The 21,813-nt window shown below is 48.8% G+C and overlaps 1 protein-coding gene across 1 annotated transcript in view; it reads right to left on the reverse strand.

The window, feature by feature from the left end:
* MED26 (mediator complex subunit 26) overlaps positions 1-18,042 on the reverse strand; it is a 46,664-nt gene extending 28,622 nt beyond the window's left edge. Inside the window, exon 1 of the mRNA XM_006877113.1 lies at positions 17,971-18,042. Within this exon, the coding sequence (XP_006877175.1) occupies positions 17,971-18,042 (72 nt within the window). The remainder of the gene's footprint in view (positions 1-17,970) is intronic.
* Between the last annotated feature and the right edge of the window lie 3,771 nt (positions 18,043-21,813).

Consider the following 21,813-nt stretch of genomic DNA (forward strand, 5'->3'; position numbering starts at 1 on the left):
ATGTCTCCACCTCTCTACCATAATGCATCCTGTTTGACCCTTAGTTCAGGGTTCTGTGCCTACACATACATCCTCATCCCTTCCCTTGTCCTACCCTCCAGGTCTCCACTCTTCGATGTGATGGATGGGCCACATTTCCTGGGTGGCTCCCAAGTCATTTAATTAACCATATGCATGATTAAGATTACACCCTTTATCCATTGTAGTTCTTGTTGTTGTTGTTGTTATATGCCGTAGAGTCAGTTCTGACTCATAGTGACCCTGTATAGGGTTTCCGAGGCTGTAAATCTTGACAGGAGCAGAAAGCCTCATCTTTCTCCCACGGAACAGCTGGTAGTTTTGAACTGCTGACCTTGCGGTTTGCAGCCCGATTCACAACCACTACACAACCAGAGCAATACTCATTCACTATAGATCAAGCTTGAAGAGTAAAACTGCCAGGTCAAAGGGTACGAATATGTCTATGTCTTGCTACAGGACTGACTTCCGAGAGAGTGAGCAGCTGTTGAGTGTGGGTTTAGGGATGATGAAGGGAATGGGCTACTAGATATAAAACAGTAACAGGTCCCTTCCAGCCAGCTCTTCTCCCTACCCATGTCACTCTTCCCACAGCATGAGCACAAAGACTGTTTTCTCTTTATCAATTGTACCAACACGACTGTGCTCAATGGTGTTGTGGAGCTCTTCCTAGTTTTTAATCTGAGTCTGTTCTCCAAAAGGAAAGGACTGCTGTTGCTGTTGGAGGTCACTGAGTTGATTCCAACTCATAGTGACCCCACGTGTCACAGAATAGAATTGTACCATAAGGGTTTCTAGACTGTGATCTGCAAGGAAACACATAGCCAGATTTTTCTTCCACTGAACTACTGGGTGGGTTTGAAGCATCAACCTTTATATCAATGCTTAATCATTTGTGCCACCAGGGCTCCATGTGGGAAGACTTCCTATGAGCAATGTCACACATGGATGTGCTTTTTGATCACACCATCTATCTGCAACTGCAGCAAAGAAAGGTTTGGAAAAGCAAACCTCACTGGAAGTTTCAACCAGAGCCCCTCTGCCAGAATGCACCTTTTCCTCTGGAATTTGATTCTAAAGCCAATTTCCTCCAGTTTTCCTCCAGGGAGCTTTCTAGAAGCTTGTTAAGATGATGCAATGCAAAAGGAAAGTTAAATATCTGCAAATGAATCTAGTCAGCAGTTCAAGTTCACCAGCCGCTTCTTGGAAACCATATACAAAGTCGCTATGGGTCGGAACTGACTCGATGGCACTTAAGTAGGGAATCTGTATTTGTTTGGTGTCTGCTATGTGCCAGCAGTTTCACTACAGAGATGATTAACTTTCAGTATTGGGGGTGGGACGCCTTTGAAGTGTGTAGAATATTGAATATATTCAGAAGAAAGAACAAATCTGTCTTAGAATACAGCCAGAATGCTTTCTAGATGGTGAGACTTTGTCTCATGTACTTTGGACATGTTACCAGAAGGGATCAGTCCTTGAAGGACATCATGCTTAGCAAAGTAGAAGGTCACTGGAGGAAGACCCTCAATGAGATGATTAATTAATGTATTACTGCAACAATGCACTCAAACATAACAAGGACTTTGATGATGACATGACGCAGGACCAAGAAGCATTTTGGTCTGCTGTATATATGGTTGCTATGAGTCCTAACCGACACAAAAGCACCTAACAATCACACACAAGGGCGGTGATAACAACTACCTAAAAATGCAGTTTGAACTCACCCAAAGTAACCTCAAAGGAAAGGCTATTTCCAAAAGGTCACAGCCTTACCTTGAATATCCTATTAGGAGACAGTTTAACTCTGCACACATGGATGGGCCAGGAGTTATGACAGACTGGATGGTAACTTGTTTGCTTTGGGTTAAAGCCCCTTCCCCTGGGTGGTACTCAGCTAATTGAAAGGTTAGAGGTTTGAGTCTTACCCAGAGGTACCTGGGGATAAAAGCCTAGCAATTTACTTCTGAACAATTAGCTACTGAAAATCCTATGGGGCACAGTTCCACTCCTCTGACACACAGGGGCGGGCCATGAGACAGAATCAACGCAATGGCAACTAACACATAACAACCAAAGGGTGGGGATAAGCCTTGGGTTAGACACAACAGCATGATGGGCAAACAGTTTACACAATTTGTCCAAGGACACACAGCTAAGATACGGAGCAAGGGATCTGAAGCCAGGTTTGACTCCCAAAGCTTTGCCTGTAATATCCTTCCTTTTTTTCCTTTTATTCTGGGGTAGGAGAGGATTTCTAGTTATTGATTAACCCATTTGTCAGCCTATATACTTGATGAGACAAAACCCAAAACACACACACACAAAAAGAAAATCCCAGAAAGCCCAAATCAGCTGTTCTCAAATCAATTCCAACTCATGGTGATGCCACGGATGTCAGAGTTGAACAGGGCCCCAGGGGCTTTCAGGACTGTGGAATTCCCTTCCAGAAGCAGATTGCCAGGTCTTTTTCCAAAGTGTCCCTGAGTGGGTTCAAACCACCAACCTTTCTGTTAGTAGCCAAGCGCTTAGCAATTGGTGCCACCAAAGCTTACTTTTGGCCTCATGAATTGGCCATGACATGGCACAGAGGTTCTGGAGACATTGGGGAGATGAGGGAAAGTGCAGAGCAAGAGCCCCATCCTGCATCCACAGCCCAGACAGGCACAGCCTCTCTCCCCACTTCCCTGAGGGATCAGAGGCCGTTCAAGTCACAAACACTAGCACCATGGGCCACTGCCATTTAGATACAGAAAAATGACACAGAATTAGATGCCAGTTTCTCAGTCACCCTCACCATATATTGAGCGTCCACTCCTCCCATGTGGCTGACACATGGGACAGCAGAAGGAGAGCAGTGTGTCCCCATAGCTCTGCTACACAGCAATGCTCAGAAACCAAGAAGAGAGCAGCCACTCTACACACCCACTTCCTGTTGTGGGAGCCCCATGGCAGACAGCACAGCAGTGGGGCCAGACGGATGCAGGTTCCTGGCCATCTGCTGGCTGTTCAGGGGCCAGCATCTCACTCAGCCTCAGTGTCCTGAACTAGCAGAGGGAGAACATGTGCACGCACTCGGTGGGCCTGTTTCTGGTGGGACCCAAAGAAGTCCCTATGGAGAGACAGACCTCATGGAGACTGACACCAAAGCATACTGAGCCCTCTTAAGCTCAGCGACATAACACACTCTGCCCCATGTCACTCATGTCTGGGGAAAAGACAACCTTCTACCTCAGTTTCCTCATCTGTTACATGGAGATAATATCACCGCCCTCACCACGATCTCTCCGACTAAAGCCCAGACAGGCCTTCTGCCCCTCAAGATAACTGGACCTTAAGAAGAAAAAAAAAAAAAAAAAAAGATAACTGGACCGAAAGTCTGGTTACCAACAGAGACTGAGGCTCAGAGAGCCATCAACTAATCCCCCCCCACTTAAGACATAGCACGGGTGCAGGCCTGGCCCCTGGACTCCCAGACCACTACAACTGAATGGGGCACTGGGAGGGCACATGACACCCTATGTGACAGGAGAGGCAGTAAGAGAGGGCCAAGCAACTACCACAGGGGGCATGCCCTCCAAGTGCCCAGTTAGGCCTGGCCCCTGCAATGCTCACTGTCCTCGAGCTAAGTGCTGCCTGCCACTGCCCAGTCTGGCCCCGCACCATAGGTGGCCCTCAAACCAGGGAGAGACCTCTACCACGACACCAGGGATCGGAGAACCAACCAACAAGGGTGTTAGGAACTGCTGCTGGCCATAGCCTGGGGTGGGTGAAGGCATCCAAGTTGGTTAACGGCGGGCCGGCTGGAGGTCTGAGCAGAGGAGCCCCCAGGAAAGGTGGGTATACGAGGCGAGCAGGGGTATACAGAACTAGGGGCTGCCAGTGTGTGCCAGCTGGTCCTGCCCAGACTCTCTGGCTGCAAGTGACAGATGGGCAGTTCAGATGGATTTGACCACTGCACGATCAGGGCAGGCTTAGTAGGCCAGCGGGCTCAGGGTTACCCCACTCACAGTGAAATCTCCACAATGGTATCCATCTTGCCACCTAAGTCCCCCCAGAGCTCCCAGCACAGTCCTAGGACATTCCTGTCTACACTGATTGCATCACAGGCCCAGCGTGGGGCTGTGTTCAGATGGGCGATGCTGAACTAGTAGTTAACACCACAGATAAAAACTGCCCAACTCCTAAGCAAGCCTCAGCTGTCATTGCCCCCAGCAATCTTATCCTGGCACCCAGGACCCCAGCAGTCTATGAACTGCTTCTTTACACGCACAGACCTGCTTCTTCTGGAAATGCGTCCCCTACTTCCTGTGAGCATTGCCATCCTCTTATTTTCTTCCCTCTACCCTGGCCAGGAATAAAGATCGGCTGTTTAACCCTACACTGTAGTACCATGGAAAAATGGTCTGGCCATGTGCTTCCATAAAGATTACAGCCAAGAAAACCCTAGGTGACAGTTCTACTCTGTAAAGCACGGGGCCACCATGATTCAGGATCAACTCAATGGCAGTGGGTTGTACTCATATTTCGCTCTTTGAAGGTTGGTCCATTTGATGTGCCAAGAATTTGCAGGCTGAACACAAGACAGAGCATCCCTCCCCCTTCAATGTCTCACCTTCAACAGAACAAGTTCAGGAGCACTTGCACCTCCTACTGGGTAGAGGAAAGCCATCCACACCAAAATAGACAGACACATATGGTACCACGGACAATGACAGAAAAAACTAGCAGTTTCCCTCTGTTCTCCCACTCCAATTCCAGTCCCCAAGCAGTCATTTAAGCTGAGTTTATAGAAAAGAGGAAAGTTACAAACAAGGTGAAAAGCCTCTACCACACCTGGAGGCAACACACCTACCCACTGGGTGGTGGGGTTCCACAGTCAATGACCAACCTAAATGCAAATGTCTGAGGAAACCAAAACCAAACTCACCACTATCGAGTTGATTCGAGCTCACAGCAACCCTACAGGACAGACTAGAACTGCTCCATAGGGAAGCAGACAGCCTTACCTTTCTCCCATGAAACGCTAGTGGGTTTGAGCCACCAACTTTGTAGTTAGCAGCCCCATCTTTAACTCACTTCATTCACCACCAGGGCTCCTTGCATGCTTCTTGTTGTTAAAGTCTGTTGAGTCAGTTCTGGTTCATAGCCACTCTGTACAGGGTTTTCAAGGAGCAGCTGGTAGGTTTGAACCACCACCTTATGGTTAGCAGTACAGTGCTTATCCTATAAAGTGCCTGTGAGGCTCTTTAAAACCCAATGCCACAGAGTTGGTTCAAATTCAGAAACCCTGTAAAACAGATTAAAACTGCTCCGTAGGGTTTTAGATATAAATTATTATGGGAGCAGATAGCTTCATCTTTCTCCCTCGGAGCAGCTGGTGGGTTTGAACTACTGAATTTGAGTTTAGCAGCAATATAATACTTATAGGATCCTTTGTTGTTGTTGTTGTGTTTAAGTGCCGATGAGTCTAACACAACTCAGTACAGAATGAAACACTGCCCAATCCTACACCATTCTCACAAACGTTGCTATGTTTGTGCTCATTGTTGTAACCAGTGTCAACCCGTTCGTTGGGGGAGGTGGGTGGGGTATGTGGGTGTGTTTCTCTTTCGCTGACCCTCTTCTTGACCAAAGCATGATGTCCTTCTCCAGGGACTGGTCCCTCCTGACATGACCAAAGTACATAAAAGGAAATCTCACTACCCTCACTTCTAAGGAGTAATTCCAGCCTTCTTCCAAGACAGATTTAGTCCACGCATATTCAGTATTAACTGCCAACACCATAATTCAAATACATCAATTCTTAGGTCTTCCTTTTTCATTGACCAGGCTTCACATGCATATAAGATGACTGAAAACACCGTAGATGCACCTGAGTCCTCAAAGTGACATCTTTGCTTTTTAACACTTTAAACAGGCTATGTGCAGCAGACTTGCCCAATGTAACACATCATTTGATTTCTTGACTGCTGCTTCCATGAGCATTGACTCTGGATGCTAGCAAAATGAAGTCTTCTTACAACTTCAATCTGTCCTCCATTTATGGTGATATTATTTATTGGTCAATTGTGAGAATTTCTGTTTTCTATACACTGAGCTGTAATCCATACTGTAGGCTGCTGTCATTGTCTTTGATCTTCATCAGTAAGACATTCAAGTCCTCTTTGCTCTCAGCAAGCAAGGTTGTGTTACCTGCACACTGCAGGTTGTTAATGAGCCTTCCTCCAATCCTAATGTCACATTCTTCTTTATATAGTCCAGTTTTCAGATTATTTGCTCAGCACAGAAACTGAAAAAGTATGGTGAAAGGCTGTGACATACACCATTCCTGATTTTAAACCACTCAACATCCCCTGGTATTCTTCAAATGACTGTGTCTTGGGCTATGTATAGGTTCCGTACCAGCTTAATTATTCTGGAATTCCCATACTTCACAATGTTATTGATAGTAGGTTATAATCCACACAGCAAATACTTTTGCATAGTCAATAAAGCACAAGCTGGTGTGGTGCTGTAAGGCTAAGCACTGGGCTACTAACCACAAGGTCGGTGGTTCAAACCCACCAGTAGCTCCTTATAAATTCTGTACAGGCTCACTATGAGTCAGAACCAACTCAAAAGCACTTAACAACAACAATCATCTTTCTGGCATTCTCTGCTGTCAGCCAATGATATTGCAAAAAAACGGCAAGGAGGCGGCCCTGTCTGACTTCCTCTGGCTTCCTGAGGGGGAAGGACCATCATACTCAGAATCAACCCAGAGCTGATGCCTATGAGGTGGAGGCCAATAGGCCTCCACCCTTCAACCTTCTTTGCCCCCTTCTGACACCAACCATCCCTCCTACAGCACTCTGCTCCACATTTGTGTTCACCAAACCATTTTGCAATGGCCACACAGGACTCATAGACAATACTCACGATTACGGGGTTTATTAGGGAAGTGAACAGGGTACAATTCAGGATCAGAAACAACTCAGGATACAGTTCTCCAGTCAGGAACGCCTCTTCTCTGGCATGCTGTAGGCACATCTTGCTCTTGTCTTTGGTCTCTCAGTCATGTGGTTCCCCCAGCCTCTGCCCTGCTCAGGCAAAGGTTACAAAGCTCCTTTAGCCAGCCAGTCTGTGAATGCCCAAAGAACACATTCTGCAAGCCAGCCTCTTGCCTGTAGGCACTCAGCTTTACTTCATCCATGGGCTGGGAAGCCTGTAGCTGCTCTATATCACCACCTCTGCTGCCAGCGCTTTTCCAGATAGGAATCTCATGACTCTTCTTTCTTGATGGTTCTGGGATCATCTATTCCCGCTTCTGACATTGTTCCTTTTAAACCTAGTGCGATGGCAAAACTAACCAATCCCAGTATTAAGAGTCCTGTGCACCCTATGCATTGTCCCACCCATTCAATCATTTGGTGGGAGTTAAGAAGACTTGGATAGAAAAGCCATATCAAGCAAATTCACAGTACCATAGATATCCCTCCTCTTCTGAATCCGGCTTGAATTTCCAGCAGCTCCCTGAAATTCAAGTAAAATTAGTGGGAGTGAAAGTGAGATGCCATTTGCAAAAAACCAAACCCACTGAGGTAGAACTGATTCTCTCATGGTGAGCCCAATGCTTTATAGAGCATAACTGCCCTGCACAGTTTTCTTGGCTAGGATCTTTACGGAAGCAGATGACCAAGCCTTTCTTTTATGGTAATGCTGGGTAGATTCAAACAGCCAACCTTTAGGTTAGTAGTAGTTAACTGCTATTAAGTCGGTTCCGACTCAAAGCAATCCTGTATAGCATTTCGGAAGAGGAGCTGGTGGGTTTGAACCGCCAACCTTTCGGTTTGTAGTCCAATGGTTATCCTATAGCACCACACTAGGACTCCATGTGCAAACCATTTATACTACCCATGAAACTCCTCTCCTGATGTTGTTAAGTGCCATCAAGTCAGTTCCCACTCATAGCGACCCTGTATAGGGTTTCCAAGGAGCAGTTGGTGAGCTTGAACTGCTGATATTGTGGTTGAAAATGACCTTGCAGTCCAGCATATCAACCCGGAGCACCACACCAGGACTCCAAATTTTACATGTGGCCAGGCCAGCAGCAGCAGTCACCCACACCTAGGGCATAGGCTGGTCTCAGGGTCTCCGGACCCCATCCCTCAGCAGCCCTCTTGGGCCTGTCAGACCTGTCATGTATATCCCAGAGCTGAGAGGATGGCATGAGCCAGTGCTGGCCCTTGCCTGGCTACGGGGGAAGACTCTGGAAAACAGGGTCTCACACTGCCCAGGACCTTCTGGGGCAATCGCAGTCAATGGGCTCAACCAGGATAGAGATGCTCACAATTCCACACTGACCACACACCACCTAGCCCACCCCCCATTCCTCTGGTCCATCTTACACCTGATGGGGTCACTAAGTCACCATGCAGTGAGGGGACTTGGCTAGCTGTCCGCTGGCCACCACCCTCTGCCCCTAGTAACAGGACCCTGATGTCCTGGGACATTCCCCACTCCACGACTGGCTATCTTGAGAAAAAGACATCAGTTCCCAGTTTGCTCCGATCCCGGTAAGAGGTAGCACTAACACACAGCTCCCAGAGGCCTGGGGAGTGCTTCTCCTAGATGCTGTTCCCTGGAGGACCTGACATTACAGACGGGGCACCCCACACGTGAGGCTGACAAAGCAGAGGCAGGACAGTGACGGCAGAAAGCCAGCTGTCCCCGAGAACACATTCCGGCTCAGACTGATCACCAGCATAATGTAACCTGCCCCGCGTGAGACTGGACACACAATTGGTGCTGATATTAAGGAAAGGCAAACCACTTAGCAGACACTTGAGGGAATGATCTGTGAGCACCGCCACCCAGCCCCAGTCTAGGTGTATGCCAGCGCTCGGTGCTATCCACAAAGCATTGGTACGACATGCCTGGCCTCAGCACTATATGCCTACACATCAGTGGTACATGCTTATACCCCAGTACTACACACCAACTGTGCTAGATGCCTACCCCATCAGTAATACCCATCTACAGGTCAGCACTACACAGCAATCAGCAATGTTACCTGCCAACATGTCAGAACTACCCGCCAGCCACCTGCCCATGCAGCAGGGTGGGGGTGTGGCATGGTAAAAGAGTGGAACCCAGGGGGCCAGTCAGCTTCATGACTGACAGACTGAGGACAGAGGGACCGAGAAAGCAGACATATTGGAACAGTGCTGGGCCAAGCAGACCTGAGCTCGGAGGACCAGGCCTCAGGTGTGCTGGTGGAGTTGTTGTCCTGCCAGAAGGGGCTGAGGGCGTGTGTGGGAGGAGGAGAAGAGAAGAGTGTATAGATATGAGCAGGGCCACAGGACCACTAGGCTGGAGGTTGGGCCACCACAACCTACTGGGGTCTCATCTGAACCAGGATCACTCTGGTAATACATCCACCTGCAGCATCTGCACTCAGGACCCCAACCTAGGACCAAGGCCAGCCACTGCACACTGGCCAAGGCTCCACACTGCTATGAGGCCAGTCAGCCCAGGTGTGAATTGGAGAGGACACCCTCATCTTCAGGTTATGACATCAAAAAACAGTGGGGGGAGAGGTCACATGGCCCTGAGAGCCGAGCTGGTACTTTTCAGTGTCTGAGGCCAGTAAATGAGATCAAGTGCCATCTTCTCTGTCAGAACTCATAAATGGGAGCCAAGAAACACGGGAAAAACCTCCTATCTTACAACAGTGGGAAGTTACTACACCCCGCCAAGTTGCTCATAAAGATGCCCCACAGACAACTTTGCATGGAGGTCTGGACGTGGGGACAGACAAGGGGAGCCCAGTCATGTGCCTGGTGTCATTTCCACTGACCTCACAGGGTGGCTGTTTATGTTAAATGTGTCTGAGGCCCTTGAAGAACTGCGCTGCGAGCAACCAAGCCCCTGCTCAGGATGCAAGAGTGCTGATCTGAGGGCTGAACCTGTCCACAGAAGATCCACAAGCACCCAGAGTCCAGACAGGGGAGTACTGGATCCTCTGTAGGTCACTTGCTCCCATGATCCAGTTGTAAACAGGATTAGCAAGATCCCAGAAATATCATCCACAGAAACACTGCATTTGAAATCTGTGGGGATCCAAGCAGACAGTCTAGGATTGAACCAGAGAAGGCTTTCAGAACAGGGAGAGGCTCAGGAACTGTGGGGCTCCCAGAGGGTTGGGAATCCTGGGTGACAAAGAGTCGTTCCCAAAATTCAGTAGGAGGTGCTTGGATGATAAGATTTCACTTCATCCAGGAGTAAGGCTGCATTTAGTAGCAGCTAATGTTCTTGAATTGTCTCAGAACAGTTACTCCAAGAACCCCATGTGACAGAGCTCCATAGGATTTTCTTGGCTGTAATCTTCATGAACTCCTGGTGTGGTGCTGTAGGATCAACACTGGATTGCAAACCACAAAGTCAGTGGTTCAAACCCACCAGCTGCTCCTTGGAAGCCCTATACAGGGTTGTTATGAGTTGAAACCAACTCGATGGCACTTAACAATCTTCATGGAACCAGATCACTAGGCCTTTCTCTTGCATAATGTCACTGAGGAGTTGATTCAACAGCCAACCTTTTAGTAGTTCAGTACAAATCATCTGTGCTATCCTGGTACCTACTTCAAGTACAACTGTTATCATGTGGAAGTTCCTGAAAGTTTTCGGTAATAAAAATCCTCACTCAAGGAAGGATTTAAGGGGGAAAACTGGTAGGAAATGGGAAGCAAGTGGAAATTCCAAAATTAACAATTAAAAAACAAATGTCACATTTGTAAGGTTAAAACTAAGCAAGTACACTTGAATTGAACTTTCCCACTCATGTGGGAGGTGGGAAACCCACAGGTTGCTTCACAGCAGACCAGCCTGGATGTAGATCCACAGTTACCATTTCCTCCTCTGTGAAACTGGACAAACAGCTTCATCAACCTCACCCCCAAATGAAGACATAGCCCCTGCTTCCAGAAGGGATTCAAAGAACTACTCAGGGACATTCAGCAAATCTCACAGGGCCAACTCATGGTCTGTCCTCCTACCAGCCTCTACATGGGAACCGAGCCCAACTGATTTCAGGGGCCTTCTGGCATTCTTCCAGTGGATGAACCCAGAAAATGTTACAGCAGTTCTAGGGGCTTCAAAGGGTTGGCAGTCCCTGAGCTGCAGGTCCCCACAGGACATCTGGCACAACACCCCCTTCCTTGTTAATGTGTTCACAGTATCACAAAAACTCCAGGAATGTGAAGGTCGAACGTCTGAGGGCCCAACTTGTCTGTACACCCACCCCAGACGCTCAGTGATCTGCCTTGACCCAGAGCGACAACAATTAGTAGCCAGGGTCCACCTCCCAGGACCTCACCATGTGCCCACCCAGGGTTGCCCCCAAACACATGCTCCACCTCCCCAGTCCTCTGGGCAGACAGACACAGACTAACACCTGCCCCCTCAACCCCCATCCCCCGGCCTAGAGTGCAGCTGTTAAGGACCCACCAGCCATCCCCCCTTCTTTAGAGTACTTCCTTCCCTTCCCACTAGGCGCTGAGTGGTGCAAATGGTAAACACACTTAGGTAACTGAAAGGTCACAGGTTCAAGTCTACCTAGAAGCACAAACCTCAGAAGAAAGGTCTGGCAATCTATTTCTGAAAGATAAGCCACTGAATACTCTGTGGAGCACAGTTCTTCATCAACATACATGGAGTAACCTTGCGTCTGAATCAACTCAGTGGCAACTGGTTCCCTCATTAGAGACAAAACAAGAACTGACTTCTTGCATAAAAAATTTTTCATTCTAAAACTCAACCGACAAAGTATTCTAGAAAATCATGTCCTGCTCTTAAGAATTCTAAACTATACTGAAGTGAAACAAATCAAGAACTGCTCTGTTTGGACTTAAGTGCTGTAGCCCCGTGGGCTGCTCTGACCCTCAGTACCAGTGTAGGTGTTCATCCATGTGGCACCCCAACCAAGCTACCTCTCTGTCCAAGCACTCAGATCCTATTCCAGGACTGACTGCTCCCTGAAGGCCTGAGGCTCCACCAGGGCATACGCCGGGCAGCTTTAGGTCTGTCTTCCCTACCCCAGTAGCAGAAGCACTTGCTATAAGAGTTTACTCAACGACAGAGCTGCCTCACCCAGTGACCCTCTGTCTCCACACACAGTGTTATTTATCACTGGGGACCAGCATGGAGTTACATGGCCTCCTGAGAGCTGGAATCACCCAAGAGCATGTTCAAAGAAGCAGGCAGCCATGTTCACACCTCAGGAGAATGTCCCAGGTTAGAAAACCCCAGTTCCATATGCATGTGCCTGGGATCATTCCAGAAGACTGCTCTGGGCATGGTGTGAGCTGCTGGTTCACCACTCAACCCCATGACCAGTCAGCTTAAACAGTTCTAGCAGGAATGGAGGCGTAAACACCATTTCTTTATAGCAGATAGTGGGCACCAGGCACCTGAGCTAGGCTGGCCCTGTTCTAATGGAGAAAGTACTCTGTCTGAGAAAATGCCCAATGGACACCAGAAATGCACAGCTCCAAGGTTGGCATCCTACCACAACCTGCATCTCCAACCCAGGAACCAGGTGACCATGCATGCCCCTGACACCTTTATCTAGGACAAAAGTCACTTCCATAGGCAAAGTACCACCTACAGTCCTCCAGGACTCTGCAACCACCAGGATGACATATTCTATCTCAAAGACACTTCTGAGGGTCACTTAGCACTTGGAGGCTTCCGTGTAGATAGAGTGCAAGCAATGCCTACCTTTCTACTCTCAAGTGAGTCACAAATAAGGAATGACACCTGCTTCATGACACTCGTTTCCTGCCCTTTTCCCAGAGTCATAAAACAACATACTGTTCTCCTCAGTTACAAAAAGCAAGACCAGAAAAGCCACCAAACTTGGCCAACAGGCGTGCTGTGGCTGGGTCCACACATTTACAATTACTATCTTCTACTCTACTCAAGGAGTCCTGACGGCACAGTGGCTAAAATGCTTGGCTACTAATGGAAAGGTCAGTAGTTCGAACCTACCAGTTGCTCCTTGGGATAAAGATGAAACGATCTGATTCTGTAAAGAATTTACAGACTTGGGAAACTCTGTGGGCAGTTCTACTGTCCTCTAGGGTCGCTAGGAATTGGAACTGACTCAATGGTAGTAGGTTACTCTACTCAAGAGAATCACTTTTGCAGTTCAGAAGCTCCTCTTTTCTATAGGATCAAAGGCCTTTCAATTTTAAGCTTATTTCCACAGTGCTGTAGTCTTGAAGCAGATAATGAGGTTAGAAAACAAGGGTCATGAAAATTCCCATCAGTGGCAGTTCCCACCATTTCAGGCCCAGCAGCCTGCACAGGACAAATACCCAAGATGGTTTGAGAGCACACTACTAATCTCTATAGCCTGACAGCTCTGTCGCTAGTAAATTTAACCCAAGCTGTAGTCGTGTAGGGGACACAAGAGACTCCCACCCCTTTTCTTACCAATAGGAGCCTCCTGCTTCTTCAGAAGCTACTTCCCCATTGTTTAAGAACAGGCAGTGAGTGATGTTGGCTGCTGCTTCAGTTGGCCTTGAGGCGATTCAGATTCCTGGAGTGAAAGTGCTCTATAGGGTTTTCAGGGCTGTGAACCTATGGAAGCAGATTGCTAGGTCCACCCCCAACCCTACTTTCAAATGGGGGCCCATAGCTGTGGAAGCTATGCAACATCTTGTCATTCCATTTCCATCAAAGGAGGTTTTTCCTGTGCGTGTCTCTTTGCAGAGGGCTCATAGTCGCCATAACATAGGCTTCTTAAGACCCCTGAGGAACCTGAGAAGCAAGGATCAGGAATACCCAGAATGACCTTTTACTTATCGCTCCTCTTCTCCCAGGGGCCTAACTTATGTATGAGGTGAACACCACATAACCTTACTTGTGTTATTTCTCTAAATGCTCGCTGAACTATGAAAACAAAACAACACAAAAGAAAAACCCACCAAAGCAGCACCTGAGGAGGTTCCTGCCGGAGAGGTTCCCTGGTAGAGGCTAGTCACAACCTCACCCTGCTTGAACATACCACTCACCTGGCAATTATCAAACCCAGTCTCGTGCTGTGATTTCACTGATGGGGATATAGTACACACATCCCTGTCTCAGTCAGATGCTCTTTGACATCTGTCTTCCTCCCAGTTTCAGAGCAGGGTCTCATGTGGCCTTGGACCACTCCAGGACTGAGCTTCTGAACAGTTAGCAGTCCTGAGGGGTCTGTTAAAGAGGGGATCGAAGACCAGCCTGGAGTGCAGTTGAAGGTTTCCACTTGATCAAGAGGAGGTGAGAGGTGGCGTGCCCCTGCAGCCTGTCCACTGGGGAATCAGCGTGTGCAGAGGAGTTCATGCTCATACTGACACACGGAGATTTCTTCATGAGCCCTGGACTGCATTCATCGTGAAGCTGGACTCAGACTTTCACCTTCTGGGTGAAGGCGCACCGCAGAGACAAAGAGGGGAAGGCTTCGTCTGCTATCTGTGCCGCTGCTTTTTAAAGGATTTACTTAGAACTGAGTTATCAGAAATGATCAACTCCGGCACCTATTGCTAACAGAAATTCAGACTCCATAGACTAGAACTCAGAGCAAAGCAACTATTTCCTTTCCCATGGCCTTCATGGAGGGGTTGGTGGTCAGCAAATTGTACTCTGTTACCCTCATGCTACTGTTCTAACTTTGCAGATACTTATGGATATTAGGTCAGTGGCCGGACTGCTGTTTCCAGCAAAAGCTACACATGTTCATAATTGCATGCCCATGTAGGTAAGCATTACATGACACAATTCTCTACTGCTTCTCTAGGAAGAGGTTTAATTTTAGTGTTGCCTCTTCAACACTGTCCCCAATTTATTTTTTTCTTCATGAGCATCTTAAATATGTGTCACCCAACTCTCCAGAACTGAGATGCATGATTGGGCAAGGCACAGGAGTACAGTGGGGGGGCCCTCAAGGCCTCTGCTGGAGCCACCTTGCTCTCACCTGAGCCAGGTTGGCTGGAGGGAACCTGCAGGCTCATTCTTGTACCAAGGCCTACACTACCTCCTTCGGTCACCTATTCTGCCACAGTGCTCAGGTTCTGACTCGGTGGTCACTGAAAAACATGCTCCTGCCAGATGACCTTTAAAAACACTCCTAGATGACCACTGATAACAGCAGCTTTTAAAAGAGGCAGTTTCATCATACCTCATGTAGTCAGAGAAACAAGTTCTCAATCCCATCCCCCACATTTCAACAGGATGAAAAGCACACCTATCATTAACAGTTGCCTTTAAGTCAATTCCAAATCACGGGCCCTCCTCTCCCGAGCCATGTGTGTCAGAGTAGAAAACTCCATGTTTTTCTCAATGACTGCTTTTTAGGAAGTACATCACAGTCCTTTCTTGCAAGGTGCCTCTAGGTGACCTGAACCTCCAATCTTTTGATTAACAGCCAAACGTGTAAGTTGTACCACCCAGGGGTCCTAGCAAATGAGCCATACAAAATGTGAATACGAAATCATGTGTGTAACCATTGGTTGTATGGCGTCTTTGTGTGTATTAAGATACAGAAAACCAAGACTTATTTCCTTCTCGCCCCCTTTCCTCCTCTGCTTCTAAGAACACTTTAGATGAGAACCTTACAAACCCTGGACCTCTTCGTATCACTGCCCCATCTTATCTGCACCATCGTGAGCACCTGCCAAATCATGTCCTTATCCCAAAGCTATCCTCAGCAGCAATAAGGATCAGCACTAACACTTTAGCAGTCTCTCAGAGTCTAGGACAGCAAGCAAGTGGAATTCAAGAAATCAGCTTCGTGCTCAACAAAAGCGCAAAAAAAGTGTCACGTTATTTGTTTTATTCGCTAATATTTCAGTCTTGGGAACTGCAGCAGCACCAGTTATTAAAAAGAGAACATTATGGAAGGCTTTATACAGTTTGTACCTCAAAGTCCTAACAAAAAGGATACTAAATATGTAAAACACGATTACTACTAGTCAACCTTGTTATTGTTATGTGCCATTGAGTCAGTTCTGACTCCTAACAACACACCGTATAGGGTTCCCAAATAGTGGCTGGTAGGTTTCAACCACCGACCTTGTGGTTAACAGTGCAGTGCCGATCCTACAGTGACAAACCAGGACTCAGCTTTGTTGTTGTTGTTAACTGCCATCAAGTTGGTACTGACCCATAGCGACCTTATGCACAGCAGAACGAAACACTGCCCGATCCTGGGCCAACCTCACTACTGTTGCCATGCTTGAGTCCATCAATGCTGCCACCTGGTCAATCCATCTCGCTGGGAGTCTTCCTCTTTTTCTCTGACCCTCCAACCTACCAAATATGATATCCTTCTCAATCATATCATATTGTTGTGTTGTTAAGTGCCGTGGAGTCAGTTCCGACTCATCGGGACCCTGTACAGGGTTTCTGAGGCTGTAAATCTTTACGGGAGCAAAGAGCCTCCTCATCTTTCTCCCGCGGAACAGCTGATAGTTTTGAACTGCTGACCTTGAGGTTCACAGACGGCCTAAAGTCCAGGGGTAATTTTTACCACAGTTGTTAAGATCCAGTATGAGTGATTTCAAAGTCACCGGGACCAAGGCTTATTGCTGAGAAACAGTAGCCAAACTTACGCAAAAGGGAAAACTTAAAGCTACGACAGTGAGATTAGTCTGAGTTGTCTGACCAATCCCAGGGTGATTTTGTCTTCTATCCCTGCTGCTGTTAAAGTGTGGTTGAGTTGGTACCGACTCCTCAAGCAGCTGGTAGGTTTAAACAGTCAAACTTGTGGTTAGCAATCCAGTTCTTATCCTACAGCGCCACAGTAAGACCCCTCCTCTATCCCTAGCACATTAAAAACTGACCTCAATGGCCACTTCCTGGTCACTCAGTAAATGCAGGAGCTCACTCAAGTGTCTGCATACTACTGTATCTTCCCATTACCCAACCTTTCCTGCCAAAGGGAAAGATGGCCCCTACTGCCAATAAACTCTTGGGATGGACACTATAGGTCTTCCCCTAGAGAGAGAGAGAGAGAGAGACAGACAGACACACAGACACGCACGCACGCATGCACACACACACACACACACACGCAGAAAATATTACTCTACAGACAGTGATCTCTCAGGAGGGACACCTAAGAAAGTAACACCTTGGAGTTAACGCTGACCCTTTCGGTTCAAAATCACCCACCAGGCTGTGACCCTCCTGGTGGGGGGAGGGGAGGGGAGCGAAGCAGGGATGTGTGGGTACCAGGAGAGACCACCACCTCTAATTCACTGCCATGAAGCAAGGCTCTCTGGCTTGCTCACAGTCACAATGGTCACCTATGCCCAGGCAAGCGACAGGAAGGATCCCATTCCGTTCCTCAAAATCATGTTCCCTCCATGAGACATTTGGTAAAAGGAACGCTCCATGTGCTAGGGGCAAAGCGCACCGGGGGCTTCTCTCCGAAGCCAAGCAGGTGCTCCCAGTCTGGAGGCGAGAGAAGGACTGCACTGGCCACCCAGGAGGCCCAGGCACTAGCTCTCCGAGTCATGGTCCAGACACCAGTTGCTCTTCAGTCCTTCGCTTTCCCCTCCCCCCTCGTCGGGAGAGCTTTCCGGGGGTCTCGAACCCCGGGGAAGAGCGAGGCAGGCAAGCTCTGTCCGGAGCAGCCAGAGTCCACGAACTGGAGAGCGAGGGCAGGCGAAGCTCTGACCTCGACCCCCGTCTGCTCCCTCCGCCCAGGCCGCACGGAAGCCTCGGCCTCACGTACCAGGCGCCGCCGAGCTGCCCGACCTAGCCCCGGCCCCAGGGGGCGAGAAGCCGGGATGGCAGCGGCCCTAAGGGCCGGCGGGACGCCAGGCAGTCTCCCGGGGTCTGGCGGGAGCGGGGCACCGGGGAGGGGGAGGGTCCCGGGCGCACGCGGCCTCCGTCCCAGCCCGCGCGACGGGCACTTACGTTGCTCTGGGCGTCGATGGCCTGCAGCAGCCGGTCCCTGATCTGCTGCGGAGACGCCGGAGCCGCTGTCATTGCCTGGGCGAGGCGGGGGGGAGCGGCCGGGCCGGCGGGCGGGCGGGCTGAGGCGGGGGACGGGGGTCACTCACTCGCCGGCCTCCGGGAGCGGAGCCGCATGTTCCCGCGGCGCCGAGGCGAGAGTGGGCGCGCGGGGTGGCGGGAGAGGGGACCCGGGGCCGGCGCTCGGGCCGGGCCGCCGCCGCCACCGGAGGAGGAGCCGCCGGAGCCTCCGGAGCCGCCGCCTCGAGAACCAAACTCCAGTGAGCTGCCCCCGCGCGGAGCACTCTGGGTAACCCGCGCCGCACGCAGCGTCGGCGCCACGCTGAGAAGGTTGGGAGATGGGGCGGGCATAGACGCTGGGCCAGGGCGGGGTCGCGCACGCGCGCGCAGGCGTACTCCACTTCCGTCCCGCCCCACATCGCCACCCGGCCCGGGAAGCGGTTGAGAGCGGTTGGGCGGAGCAACGGCCGCCACCCGAGGTCCCGCCCCCGCCGCCCACCGGCTGCTTCCGACGGAAATTCGCCGTTTACGCGCTCGCGCCGATACCTTAAATCCTGCGCGCCAGGCGGCTACCGAAAATCTGGCTTGAGGGTTGCAGGGCTGTCGGCGCGCGAAGGTGACGGGCGTCACGGAAGCCGACCAGACCCCCTCGAGAGGTCTTGGGGACGCTGGACCAAGATGTGCCTGTTACGGTTTTGAGTGGGGCGACAAATTTCTGTTGCGGTTTTGCGCGCATCACGGCCACCTGAGAAGCTTTGTATAGGACGCAACCCCCTTCTCTTATGAGTGGTGTGGGGGCCAACCTTACGACGAGAAAGCGGGATGTCAACGGAACTCGGCATACTGAAACGCCAGCCCCTTTGAGCTGATCCCAAGGCTCCAAACCTGGGTTTCCCCACCTCGACACCACTGACATTTGGGACTACCTGGTGCCTTGCAGGGCGTTTAGACGCAACCCTGGCTTCCACCCCACTGGTTGCCAGTAGCACTCTCTCCCTCTGCGCCCCCAGTGTGACAGTCATGTCTCCAGACATTGCCAAATACACCCCCCCCCCCGGGGAGCAGTTGATAACCGCTGGTTGAAAGACCCCTTCCATCCTAATTTGCTTGGGGGGGGGTGGGTTATAAAACAAGACCTTTCTCTGAGTCAAGAGGAAAAGTCCAAGGTCATCCAGACAGTTCTGTGTCAAACCCAGACTGATGTCTAGTCTAAGGGCTCCTCCTTTCCACCCCTCCCAGCTATCGTAACTGCTAGCTGGCTCCCCTCTCTGGGAGCTCTAAGAAACGCTGTTATGAGATATAAGGGTGGGAAGAATTATCAACCTCCGCCTCGGGAGCTAGAACTTCTTGTAACAGTAAGACCTAGGTTTAAAACACAACACGAGGGTGGCAGCTGATGAGAAGCACCTGTGAGCCTTCAATCTGTGCTCCACCTGTTAGCCTCGCATTTGTCATGCTTCTGGGAAGCGATTTGCAAAAACTGCCGCTTCTGCATATCGCTGTGGTTTCTTGTTTCTGCACATGTGAAAACTTCTGCATCACTCTTGGAAGAGAAAATAAACAAGGGCAAACTACTTCCCCTTTAATTTACTCACTCTCCCTCATATAGTCCAAGTTGAAAGCTGGCCCATTTATCTCAATTCAGATAAGCAAAACAAATCTTTCCCCAAGCATATGCCAGTCCTGCTTCTTAAAATTTCCAATTTAGATATACAGCATCTTTTTGAAAAAAATCAAGGATTACATGGAAATGTCATGCCTTGCGTAGGTCAGGTGGTTTTATGAAAAAAATGTGAAAAGCACTCCACTTACCCGTTCTTAAACTCAACAGCATTAACTGTAGCTTCATGAGAGAACGGACTCATTGTCCCCAGTAGACAGAAAAACACCTATTAACTAACCCCTGGCAGGTACAAATGGCTCACATGCTTGACTGCTACCCAAAACTTCAGGCATTTCAGAAGGCCTGCCAAACTAAACTACTTCAGAAAACTTGCTAAATGTACTTAAGGAGTAAATGAGTGTGTCCTCAAATGCATGGCGGCTGTTCATACACACCCATGCATATGCGCTCATTTCAGTTCCATATATCTGGTATACACTCAAACCCAAATCCATTGCTCTTAAGTAAATTCCAACTCATGGCAACCCCATGTTGTCAGAGTAGGGCTTTCTTGGCTGTAATCTTTACAGAAGCCCATTGCCAGGCTGTTCTTCTATGATGCCACGGTGTGGATTCACACCGTCAACTTAGTGTTCCAACTCACAGGGTTTCCGATGAGCAGCTGGTAGGTTTGAACCCGTGACCTCACAGTAAGTAGCTCAATGCTTATCCTAGTTAAATACAAACCATTTGTACCACCATTCAATAAACATTTCCTGAATGAGTGAAATACTTTATATTACACATGCATTCAGGCACACGCACATACAAATAGGTCAATACATCATTTTATTCATTTAACATTGCCTATAAAAGGGTGCTTGTAATGGTGACGACTGAGTAAGACAGGCAGGGAATAGGAGTCCTGAAAGTGAGTCGCTCCTTAGGCCCAGGGCAGACACTGCAGTTCATCTACTCAGCCTTCTGCTGCCAAAGAGGAGACACTTGAAATGACTCTTGTCAGTTACATGAAGATGGGGTGCAAAGTAAGTTCTTTTGTAGTAATACTTCTCCAAATTTGTGTTCCTTATTCAATTATTTGAGGTCTGGCCACACTGTCCTTAGAGGAAAAGGCATTCAGTGCTTGTAACACCCAAGTGACTAGGTCCATGATTTGCTCTGACCCTGGGAAGTAGCTGGAAGAGTTTCAGGAGGCCACATGCAGAGCATCTTCAGGCAAGCTTAATAATGAAGGAGTGGGATCTTTTTCCTTTGAGACAACACTGTGGCCCAAGCAAAAATCTGGACAGGGAAGCAGTGAATAGGCAGGCTAACAAAACTGTGCTGAACCAGTCTACAACAGTACCACCAAGTGACTGCAAGGAGCAACAGCAGGAACAGAATACCCGCCTGACTGGTCAGAAGCAGCTGTGCACTCATTAAGTCTCTGGGAGTCCTGGACACTTAGCAGGAAAAGTTGTTACTGGACTTCCCTATAATGCATGTAAGGGCTCGGGTGAGCAATAGGAAGAACAAATGCAAGAAAACCTATTACCCCACTTTGATTCATATGTTTGTCCTGATTTTAGCAGTCTTGTGTGAATTTTTAAAAGCATCTTCTCATCTAGTAACTCATTCAACCAAATCAGTTATCTCAGAAGTACTTAAGAGATGAGGTTAAAAGTTCTACTTGGGCTTGCAGAAAAACTTGTATAAAATCTTCTGCAAGCAATGTACAGGCAAAAAAAATTATGCTTATGCATATAATGTACAAAAATATGCAAAGGGAAGCAAGCAATATATGAACAGTAGTTATCTCTGATGGGTAGAGTTAACAGGTGACGACTTGGATTTTTCTCTTCCCTTCCCCCCCAGTTCTATATTTTCTAAAATGAGCATGTATTGCCTCCAATGAATATAGTCAAGTGCCAGAGTCAGGCTCGGACCTCAAGTAGCCTTCACAGTTCCAGCATCTTGGTCTGCTACCACAATAGTCTAAGAGTGTGCCAATGGTGCCTAAAGACTGAGGGTGGACGGAGACCTGAGTGCTGACACTTTGTTTCCCCTACTGCCCGGTTTTGCACGATCATGCTTAGCAATAAAGAACATAACAATAACCTTTATTGAGTACCTACTGTATGTCAGGTTCTATGCTGACAATTTTATATGAGGCCCCTAATGAA

This window comes from Chrysochloris asiatica, unplaced genomic scaffold (assembly GCF_000296735.1).
Source record: "Chrysochloris asiatica unplaced genomic scaffold, ChrAsi1.0 scaffold00442, whole genome shotgun sequence".
NCBI lineage: Eukaryota > Metazoa > Chordata > Mammalia > Afrosoricida > Chrysochloridae > Chrysochloris > Chrysochloris asiatica.